The sequence below is a fragment of the Danio rerio genome, chromosome 6 (genome assembly GCF_052040795.2).
Source record: "Danio rerio strain M-AB ecotype USA chromosome 6, GRCz13ab, whole genome shotgun sequence".
In the NCBI taxonomy this organism is placed as follows: domain Eukaryota; kingdom Metazoa; phylum Chordata; class Actinopteri; order Cypriniformes; family Danionidae; genus Danio; species Danio rerio.
Genome location: NC_141026.1, coordinates 552615 through 564657, shown reverse-complemented (window position 1 = coordinate 564657; position 12043 = coordinate 552615). Strand labels below are relative to the sequence as shown.

Below are 12043 nucleotides of genomic sequence, written 5' to 3'. Positions count from 1 at the left end.
TGTGTTGCTAGGTAGCTAATATGGAATCTGCATGGTTTCCATGGTATTGCTAGGAAGTGGCTAAGATATTATGTTCAGTTGACAATGTTGCTAGGGCTTTTTGAATAGTTTAGGGTTGTTACCAGGGTGTTCTAAATGGTTGTCAAGGTGTTGCTAGGTGGCTGGTATCGAGTCTGAATGGTTTCCATGGTGTTGCTAGGTAGCTGCTAAAATGTCATGTTTAGTTAACAGTGTTGCTAGAGTTTTTTTATTAGTTTTAGGCTGTACTAGGGTGTTCTGAATGGTTGTCAAGGTGTTGCTAGGCGGCTGATATGGAATCTGAATGGTTTCCATGGTGTTGCTAGCCAGTTCTAAAATGTCCTGTTTGGTTGACAGGGTGTTGCTAGGGTTTTCTAAACAGAGTTAGTGTGTTACTAGGGTGTTCTGAAGGGTTGTTAACGTGTTGCTAGGTGGCTTATATAAAATCTAAAGGGTTTCCATGGTATTGCTAGACAGTTGCTAAGATGTCTTCTTAGGTTGCCAGGGTGTTCCTAGTGTTTTCTGGGTAGTTTTAGGGTGTTTCTAGGGTGTTCTGGATTGTTGTCAAGGTGTTGCTAGGTGGTTGCTAAGATGTCATGTTTAGTTGGAAATGTTGCTAGGGTTTTCTAAACAGTTTTAGGGTGTTACTAGGGAGTTCTGAATGGTTGTCAAGGTGTTGCTAGGTGGTTGATATGGATTCTGAATGGTTTCATGGTGTTGCTAGGCAGTTGCTAAGATGTCAAGTTTGGTTGATTGCGTTGCTAGGTTTTTCTGAACAGTATTTTGGTGTTACTAGGGTGTTCTGAATGGTTGTCAAAGGGTTGCTAGGTGGTTGATATGGATTCTGAATGGTTTCCATTGTATTGATTGGCAGTTTTGAAGATGTCCTGGTGGGTTGACAGAGTGTTTCTAGGATTTTCCGAATAGTTTTAGGCTGTTACTAGGGTGTTCTGAGTCATTGCCAATGTGCTGCTAGGTGGTCTATTTGGGAATCTGAATAGTTTTCATGGTGTTAATGTGTAGTTGGTTAGATGTTGCTAGGGTTTTCCGAATACTTTTAGGGTGTTACACTAAGGCGTTTTGAATGGTTGTCAAGGTGTTGCTAGGTGGCTATGGAATCTAAATGGTTTCCATGATATTGCTAGGCAGTTATTAAATGTCTTGTGTGGTTGGCAGGGTGGTGCTAAAGCTTTCTGAATACTTTTAGGGTGTTACTTAGGAGTTCTGAATGGTTGCCAAGGTGTTGCTAGGTGGTTGATATGGGGATCGAAATTGTTTCATGGTGTTGTTATGTAGTTGCTCAAATGTATTTTCTGGTGTCTGTGTGTTGCTAGGGTTTTCAGAACAGATTTATGGTGTTGCTAGGGTATTGTGAATGATTTCTAAGGTGCTAGGTGGTTTGTAGAGCATTCAGAGTATTTCTATATATATATATTAGGGTGTTCTGAGTGGTGTCCTGAAAAAACTGCACACGTTTATATTAGACAGAAGAATAGAGTGATGATCTAATCACTGCATTTGACCAAGTGTCCATTCATGCAGACTGTCGCAATAGTGCTTGAATGAATTCCTCCATCTACTGTCATCTTGGGTGTCTAGGTCTGAGCTGAGCTGGCGGAGACAGTTTCAGCAGACACATGAAACACAGAGAGACTGGCTGATCATAAGCTTCGTTCCAGCACACAAACACCATCTGACAGCCGGACAAACACCTGAGCGACTCTTCAGAGCTGCTCTGATCTTAATAAAGGACGTCTGACATTTAAAGACATTATTCACTGCCAGAGCTGAAGAAACACACAGCACAGAGGAGGAGAACAAAACTGAGGGCGAGAGACATTGAGAGAACGAGAGAGAGAGAGACAGGTCATGACATCATCTCAGCACATATAAACACAGCGGACTGAAGAAGTCCAGCATCAGGAACTCACACTCTGAACACTGGCTGTGTTTCCAGGTAAAGATGTGAATTAGATTCATGCTATGGCATTAATCATTAGTGAATAAAGCAGAGTTTCTCCTCAGCTCAGAGAATAAGCCACTCAACGCTGTGTAAGATGATCGTTGAGGAGACATTCAGAGTCCTGCTCCATCATAACACACATTATGAGTACAGAGAAGACGTAAGAGGAAAATATCCAGCTGTAATATCTCACACACGCTGTAATTATATTCTCAACTTCAGAGTGAAAACACACAGACTGAAGCGCACGCCTCCGCCGCTGATTTATCATTATATTCCGTCATTACACTTGCAGCACAGTTGATGGTTCATTATTATTCACAGTTATGCTGAAAGTCACCCTGGAAAAGAGAAAATGTTCATCGCTGCAGCAGAGCAACACGTGTGCACACATTCATCCTCACGCACACACACACACACACACAATTACACACACAATCACTCACAATTAACCTGGAGGCAGTTCATTCATTCCCTTTATTCATCAGGGGTCGCCACAGCGGAATGAACCACTAACTTATCCAGCATATGTTTTACACAGCGGATGCCCTTCTAGCAGCCACCCATCACTGGGAACCACCCACACACACACACACACACACACACACACACACACACACTCACACACTACGGCCAATTTAGTTCCCCTATAGCGCATGTGTTTGGACTGTGGGGGAAACCGGAACACCTGGAGGAAACCCATGCCAACACAGGGAGAACATGCAAACTCCACACAGATACACCAACTAACCCAGCCAAGACTTGAACCAGAGATCTTCTTACAGTGAGGTCACAGTGTTAACCACTGAGCCACCACGTTTCCCTCCTGAGAAACAGCAAACAGCAATATAAAAGTGTGTGTGTGTGTGTGTGTGTGTTATCTGGTTCTGTGAAAGGATATGGGCTGGACACCATGCGGATGCACCAGCTGCGAGGAAAAGTGGTCTGTTTGAGGCAGAAGAAGACGATAGGCATCAGTTCTGGATACGGGACCACCAGAGCGCTAAACCCACTGCTGACATCATCAGCCTCGTCATCTGGCCCCGCCTCCTCCTGTTCCACAGGCTCCGCCTCTTCTTCAATAAGCCCATCCCAGCCCGAAGCAGCACACAGCTCGCCCTGAGGCTCTGCCCCCACCGCAGCAGGCCCCTCCTCCTCTGATGTCATGGCTCTGGACACGCCTACAACAAACAAGAGACGATTAATGAAGAAGTGAAGGTTTAAAGCAGAACATGAAGATTCCGGGGTGAAGCTTCTAGAAACTACTTATTTCTGTATGCATTTATTTATTATTAAGTTTGTGGAGCGGCTGGGAACAGTGAGTGAATATAGAGATTGATCTACTGTAGATATAAAGTAAATGCAGAGATTGATTTAGATATAGCTATAGTGTGAATATAGAATTAGATGCGCATGTGTGTGTGTGTGTGTGTGTGTCTCAGTCTCAGGTGTATAAACACATTAAATCAGGATTTCATTAATATATTAAAGGTACAGAATAATTCAGAGCTGCAGTCTGGGGGTTTCAGGTCAGACAGACACAGCTGGATGATCAACACACACTCAAATAAGCAAACGCTTTTTCTCTCTCTCTCACACATGCACATTTTTCCTCTCACACAGACAAACACACACACTACCAAACTCTCACAGGATCATTTTCTGTATTTGTTTATGATAAGCATCATTAATCTTGTATTATTTATAGTTAATTCCCTTGTGGGGCTGCAGACCGGACACCACTTAAAAACAGTTCAGGTTTACTCTCCTTATGGGGGTCTTTTGTGCTCATAGCACACGTTAAATTTCAACACTCACTCTCACAGACACATTCATACACACACACACACACACACACACACACACACACACACACACACACACAGTAAACAAAGTGATTTTGTCATATAAACTGCTCATGAAATTCCTCGTCTTCAAAGATGATTCACTGAATCATTCATCAAGATGATTCCTTCAGAACGACTGATTCATTCATACACTATAAGTAAAATGAATGTTTATTAATGAATCAATTAGTTTTTTACAGACGCTAAGACACATTTCTCAATACTCAGATCACTTCTGCAGAACTCTTGACACAGTGAGCTCAACAGAAGTCTGTGTGGGCTAAACTGAGCATCAATTCTCATTGTTTTGGCACAAAATGCATTCAATGACTCCATCCATCTCTCACATTTCACACAACACAACAACTGCCAGAACTCTTTGTACATACAGGACATTTTTTGCACTTGCTTACATACTGTTTTCACAACTTATCAGTGGATTTACTTAGATTACTTAAATAAAACTTATATCTTGGAATTACTTGGTACAAAAAAATAAACAAACAAAAAGACTTCAAATATTGAGGAATTCTGCATCATGCCTGATTCATTCCAGTAACATGTACTGCGGTTATAAACAGAGATGTGTCCTTGTTTTACACAAGAAAACACAGTGTAATGCTGCATGTTGTGAGAGTTTTTAGCTCATTGTTTTGTGTGTGAGAGTGTGTTTGTGGGCTGTCCAGCTTTGCTAGTGTTCTGGAAGACTGGGTTTATTTGAGACCTGAATACAGTGTTTTGGTAGCTCGTGTGCATTTGGAATGTGAAATGAACTGCTCTGCCAAGCTGGAAGTCGGTTAGGAGAATTGTGTGAAGAGTTTTGCAAAAGTGAACAAAAAGCTGATTGGCTGTTGCAGGCTGGTCTCATTTGTAGTTGTATTACCGCAAATTACACTAGAACTAGTGAAATAAAGAACTACAACAGCATGAAAACCAAGCAACAGCATTGAAAAAGAATTTAAATGAGCATTAGATGTAGTGTTACATGGAGATCAGAAAAATAAGACCTGTGCAAAAATATTTAAGACCTAAAACAGCCAATTTAAAGCAAAAAATGTCCATTTTCCCCTTTTTAAGACCCTGCAGAAACCCTGTACAGGCTTATTCTGACTGCATTAGGAACAACAATCTCAATATCATCATAGACAATGATATGACACGGCCCAGAGGTAAACAGATCATTGGTGTGTCTCCTCATTTATATTCGCATTATAATCAGTTTCTAATCTGGAATATAGGAGATAGGAAATACTAAACGCTGTTCGTCTGAAATGTACAAAACACTCAATGGTTTTTAATGGAGTTTAGTGGACATAATGTGTGCACATGAGGGAGAGAGCTTATGTGTGTGTGTGTGTGTGTGTGTGTGTGTGTGTGTGTGTGTGTGTGTGTGTGTGTGTGTGTGTGTGTGTGTGTGTGTGTTTCTCAGCAGCTAATGCAGGTGCCTCATTGTAGGTTTAAAATTAAATGACATTTACAATATTTTCTGGTGAACACCCGCAGGAATGACCTCAAGCATTCTGACACACACAGTTCTGACACAACACATTTCTGTTATGAGTTTGCCTGTATTTTTCTTTATATTGAAGTGCTATTTTCCGAACATGTGTTTAATCGGCCTGAATCTGCTCCTCCAGTGTCCTCTGAGCAATCTGACAAACTGCAGCGCTCAGCAAGAATCCTGGGAGAAAATAAAACAGATGTGTGTGTGTGTGTGTGTGTGTGTGTGTGTGTGTGCTGTGAATGTGACGTGTATTTACAGACGGAGCGGAGCTAAAATCTGCTTTTTAAACATCCTGATGGACACACTCCTCAATCTCACTCAACACACACACTTTCAGAAAACACCACTGCATTCATTCAGGAGCCCTCGCCACAACACAACCCTCAGCTCATTAGCATAAAGCACATATGACCCACAGCAGCCAATCAGGGCTCAGCTCATTTGCATACAGGTAGCTGACAAATAGTAAAATAATGCGGTGTATTAACTATTTTTACAAAATAATTGCTTTATGGTAAGACACCACTTTTGAAGAAGAATTAGAGGTCAGGCTTTCTTTTAATGTACACCATACTATTAACAAACAAATAACAAATAAATACAAGACTATATGAAACATACACACACACACACCTCTGTTTCAAAAGCACGTTTGCATGCTCAGAATGTTTTGAAACTGTGAAAAGTGCAATTTTCAGGTGTTTCCGGATGAACATTCTTTCTCTCTCTCTCTCTCACACACACACACACACACACACACACACACACACACACACACACACACACACACACACACACACACACACACACACACACACAGCAGATTCAGACATCTGTTCAGCATCGAGTCCTGCGTGTTTCATCAATCCTCACACTCGTACAGCGAGACAGAAACACAAAACGCTGCTGTTTAAAACATTCACACAAATATCACACACACACACACACACACACACACACACACACAGGGAGACACAGAACAGAAGTGCTAAACTGGGCACAATCCACTTCCTGTTTGATCACATGACCTGCACTGAGGCCACAAACACGCACTAAGCACTCACACACAATGATCATAACTAGAACACAACATTTCCAGAACCTTTTCATTGACTGTTCCTCACTGGTGGGATGATCTTCCCATTCCCACATAGACTGCATTCACTGGTATCATGCAAATAACAAATAAAAAAGCCATCTCCTCCATGATCAACACATTATTAGCTCAGAGTGCACAGCACCTGTAGAAAACACACTCTTTCATCTCTCAGACACTTAAACACACACTCGCAACAGTTTTGCACCAGACACTTTCTTATAAGACTGCACAATATATTGAAACATTTATTAATGCATTATTAATAGTATATGCAATATCCATATGGCAAAGAATGCAAAAAAAATTACGAGTCAAACATTTGTGTTCTGCTTGAAGTTGTTCATCCAAAACTGATCAGGTGAATCAGATGGTCATTATCCCCAGCCCTCCAGCAGGTGCTGTTAGTTAAACTTAGAGCTCAAAATAAATACTAATGCTGGGAGATGAGAGAGGAAAAGGACAGCCGACAATAAGAATCAAAGGTTTCAGTCATTGATGGGGTTTTATAGTACAAATGTTTGCACCTTGACAGATTTTATTTAGATTGAATTAGCTCACAAAAATATTTAAGCAGGGCAAGTTTATTCTTTTACTTTATCTTTATTATACTTCTTCAAAATTGTCACATTTCTCTTGTTGCAAAAAAAGTTATATTTGTATTGTTTGTACTATACTTCTATCTGTTTGTATTCCTATCTGTTGTATTTGCCTGTTGTTGAAATAAAAAAACATGTAAAAAAACACAAAAATATAATTATAATAATAATCAAAAAATAATTCCTCATATCTTTATTTAGACCATGGGCTCCTGGAGAGCCTCAGCTCTGCACAGTTTTGCTTCAACCCTAATCAAACACACCTGATCAACTAATGAAGGTGTTCAAGACTCTTTTGATCAACGTGATTATTTGCATCAGCTGTGTTTGATTAGGGTTGGAGCGAGGAATTAGGGTTGGTTGCCCTCCAGGAATCAAGTTTGAGACTCAAGATTACGAACTTAAACATTTATTCAAATTACAATAATTCTATATATTATTCTAAATTTTATGCATTTAAATGAAGATGCAGATATGTAAATATATTTTAGAAAGTATTTATAGATATAAACACTTCACAAAATCTAATGTCTTGGACTTATGAACCAAACGTAATATGCCGACTGCTCATTACTTGTAGTGTTAAAGTAGACTCAAATCTGTCAATTTCATCATCTCCTCAGTCTCATGTGGCTACAAACTTATGAATTTCTTTCTTCTGGAAAAAGCTTGGAAATGAGAACATTATTGAGTGTACTGTCCCTTTAAGAGAGAGCACATGCTCAACACTTTGACACTCTTTGAGACGCTTGTATTTGTGGGTGTGAAAGAGCAGTACTTTCAGATCTGCCTGATATTCAGCTCGAGTGTTCTCTGAGTTCTCTAAAACACCAACATTCTGCAGTGTAGAGGAGATTCTGCCGGTTATGGAGAGACTGAAGGAACAGATGCAGGATCAGCATCAGAGCTGACACACAGACAGATAGTGTGGGTACAGAATAAACCTCGGGTGGCTTCACAACACAAGAGCACAGAGGAAATCACTAAATCTGGAACACAAACAGGACACTAAAATAAGATGTCATTCTCTGTCACAGCGAGACGTCAATGAGGAGAAACATCATGCATCATAGGAGACGGAGGAACAGCAGTGTATATGAAACTGTCCTCATGCTGTCATGTGTGTATCATGCCAGATGAATGAAAAGAGAAGAGCAAAATCAGCAATGGATGTAAGATCAACAAATACACCTGATGACCTACACTCACTCCTATTGGTAGTCAATGTCACTGCTCATTTGCATGAGGTTAAACTCTTCTCTTCTGAACTCACCTCAATGTTAGTGGGTGCTTCCCAAATAAATACGTATGCACTGTTCTGCTATTCTGTAGTATAAATAGAAGAGCAGACACACTGAAAATGAATGATGCAGGGGAGGAGCTTATGGCGAATTTATGACAAAGGGGAGAAGCTGGTGCTAAAGGGGAGGCATGTGTGGCGAAGGGGAGGGGCTTATGATGATGGGGAGTTGCTGATGATTAAGAAGAACTTATGATAAAGGGGTGGAGCTTATGAAGAAAGGGAGGAGCTACAGAGGAAGTGGAGGAGCTTATGAGTAAGGAGAGGTAGTGTTGGGGAAGGGGAGGGGTTGATGGCGAAGGGCAGGAGCTGATGATAAAGGGGATGAGTTGATGAAGGTGTGGAGCTTATGATGAAGGGGTGGCGCTAATGATAAAGGTATGGAGCTTAAGATGGAGAGGAGGAGCTGATAATGAAGGGAAGGGGTTACTAAAGAAAGGGGATGGGCTTATTAAGGAGAGGGGCTATGTGAAGGGGAGGAGCTGATAATAAAGGGGTGAAGCTGATGATGAAGAGGAGGTGCTCACAATGAAGAGGAGGAGCTCACGATGAAGGGAGGAGCTGATGGTGAAGAGCAGGAGGTGTTGGTGAAGAAGCTAATAGTGAAATGGGAGGGGCTGATAATTAAGGGGAGGGGCAAGAGACGAAGGAAGGGAAAGAGCTGAAGAAGGGGAGGAGCTGATGTTTAAGGGGAGGAGTTATCAGATGCTGAACTTGGATTTCTTAATTTTTTAGACGTGTAAGTAAAATTGTCTAACAGAGATGGTTTGGTCTCCTCCTGATGGTGAATGTTGTACTTTTGACAGGTACTCTTGGGTAATTTGATGAGTTCTTTCACCAATGTAGCAGCTGTTATATCTGGTTTTGGAACAGTTTGAAGCTCTGGTTTTTAAAAATAAATATTAGTGTTGCATTTGTTCACTACCCGGGTTGAAGTGTGTAAGTGCATAAGTGTACACACTTCTGTCTGCAAATGTAAAAGTAAATCTTTTCTGAGGCGTTGCGAGCTCTACACATCTGCAGATTTCCACAGGAACATGAGACACATGTTCAGAAACGATAGATGAGGGTCATTATGAAGAACTGGGACACTGAGAATCACACATTACAGGAGTAAAACTCTACAACCAGACGAACACACACACACACACACACACACACACACACAGAGCAGTCCGTCTGGAGATCCAGCACAGATTCATGAAACAGAATTGGTGAAAGAGCTCCAGACACTCACAGTCGCTCTGAATGTTCAGTGTGCTTCCTCTAAACATCTCTCATCATCTATAAGCTCCAGACTATATTCAGCTCTATATGATCCACACAAACACACACCTCACGTTACATAACGTCACAATTTATATAAGTATAAACACACACCTACACACGCTTGTTTAACAAGAGAGAAACACAGAGGGAGGTAAAGAACAAGACAAAAGACATAAGAAACTGAAAAAACTATCTGACACACACACACACACACACACACACTTAAGCATGCACCAAGAACACACATAAATACCACACACACACAAACTAATGCAATAAACATATCACAGACAAACTCACATACACAAAAACATCTGACACACACCATAAACGCACACACAACTAATGCAACAAACATCTGACACACACACACCTGATGAAAACACACATCTAGCACACACACAAAACATCTGTCATACAAAAACACACACTGAACACAACTAGTGCAACATGCATCTGACAGTGACACACACACACACACACACACACAAAATGAATACTCACCATAAACACATACACAATAATGCAACAAATCTGACACACCTGCCTGACACAAACACACCTCCGACACACAAACACACCACAAATACACAACTAATGCAACAGAAATCTGACACACACATCTGATGCAAACACACAAACACAAACAAAAAAAAACACCATAAACACACACACACATCTTAAACACATACATACCACAAACACATACACAACTAATGCAACTAAAATCTGACACACATCTGATGCAAAAAAACACACTCACACACAAACCCACACACACAAAAAATATCTGACACACATACAAACACAACTAATGCATCAAATATCTGACACACACACAATAATCTAACACAAACACACACACACACAAAACACAACACCATAAACACATACACACAAGCACAACAAACATTTGAGACACACAAACACACAATAATCTAACAAACACCATAAATGGATACACACCACAAACACATACACAACTAATCCAACAAACACGACACACCTGCCTATGACAAACAAACACACAAACACACCACAAACACAAAGCAACAAACATCTGAAACACACCTAATACACACAAACACACATCTGACACACACACACACAGCTGAAAACAAGCTGAATGTGAGTTAAACACAGTGCAAAAGAGAAAATGGCTCCTATTTTTATCCCATCTTGTGAGATTTGTCCACTGACAATATAATTATGGATGATTTATAAACAACTACTAATATCAGGAATAATCAAATGAACATATCTGCAACAAACACCGAGCTGCACAGCAGAAAAGAGGACAGGAGAATCAATAATGAAGGACAGCAAGAAAAAACATGACAAAGAAGGATGGACATGATTAAGGTCATACACGAGGAAGAGGGGGAAAGACGTGATGAAGGAAGGAAACTAATGAGGAAGATAGAATGGACAGACAGGAAGGAAGAAAAGCAGGAGGAAGAGATGGAAGGAAAAACCGCAGGAAGGAGGTAAAGGCGGACAGACAGAAGGACAGGTGGACGGAGAGATAGAAACCGACAGACGGTCTTCAGCGCTGAGGCTTCATGTGGAGGCTATGAATAGGATGATTTCTCTGCGTGGGCAAAACACACACACACACACACACACACACACACACACACGTCTGTCTCTCTCCTGTCTCAACCTGTAATTAATCCCACCTGCTAATAAACAATCCCTCTGCAAATAGCAGCCTGGTAATTGCATGTGTGTGTGTGTGTGTGTGTCTTAAAGTGTGCTAAACCTGACAGTACCTCCCTGTACAGACATCCTCAATAGTAAGAACAATTCACGAATAATATAAAGTACTAGACTGGATCAATGTGTGTGTGCTTGTGTGTGTGTGTGTCTGGATTGCAGGTGATCACATGACCAATATTGAGTCCAACAGCAGTCACACACAGAAGTAAATCAAATACAGAAGTCCCCACACCAATGAGCTGATATCAGCCGCTTGACATTTCTCACAGTGTGTTTGTCAACAAAGATAAAGAATAAATCAAAGAGGAGATGGAAAACACAAACACATCAGCGGAGTCACACAGACCGTGAATAAACCCTGACTGAGCCGAGGGGCGTATCAGAACACACTCCACCAATGAGAGCAGCCTGTTGATCAACCAATCACAGCTCAGCCTGACCAACATTTTGCAATTGCTTGACCAATCAGAACACTCAGGCCACTGCTTGACCAATCAGAACACTCAGCCAACCGATCATAACTAGCCAGAATAACTGAAACACAACCAATCAGACCACGTGGTTTGACATGCAACCAATCAGAACAATTTGCTCAACGTTGACCAATGAGAATACTCGACTCTACACAACATGTCCAATCTGCTTGACATTCTAGGACATTTGGCTTGACACACAACCAATCAGAACACTCAGCTCAACAGACTACCAATAAGAATACTAGGGTCACC

At 41.1% G+C, this 12043-nt stretch overlaps 1 protein-coding gene across 5 annotated transcripts in view; it reads right to left on the bottom strand.

Moving 5' to 3' along the window:
- The window catches only part of cacna1ib (calcium voltage-gated channel subunit alpha1 Ib), a 98732-nt gene that overhangs the window by 65538 nt on the left and 21151 nt on the right, over positions 1-12043 (bottom strand). For 3 of the 5 annotated variants that reach the window (XM_087256332.1, XM_087256333.1, XM_087256331.1), the window contains one exon: positions 2894-3162. Coding sequence is in view for 2 of the 5 variants with exons in the window: in XM_087256329.1 (XP_087112455.1) it covers positions 2884-3148 (265 nt within the window). In the remaining 3 variants the exon portion in view is untranslated. Of the gene's footprint in view, positions 1-2883; positions 3163-12043 lie in introns of all 5 variants that reach the window. The other 2 variants (XM_087256329.1, XM_087256330.1) reach the window with 1 other exon arrangement.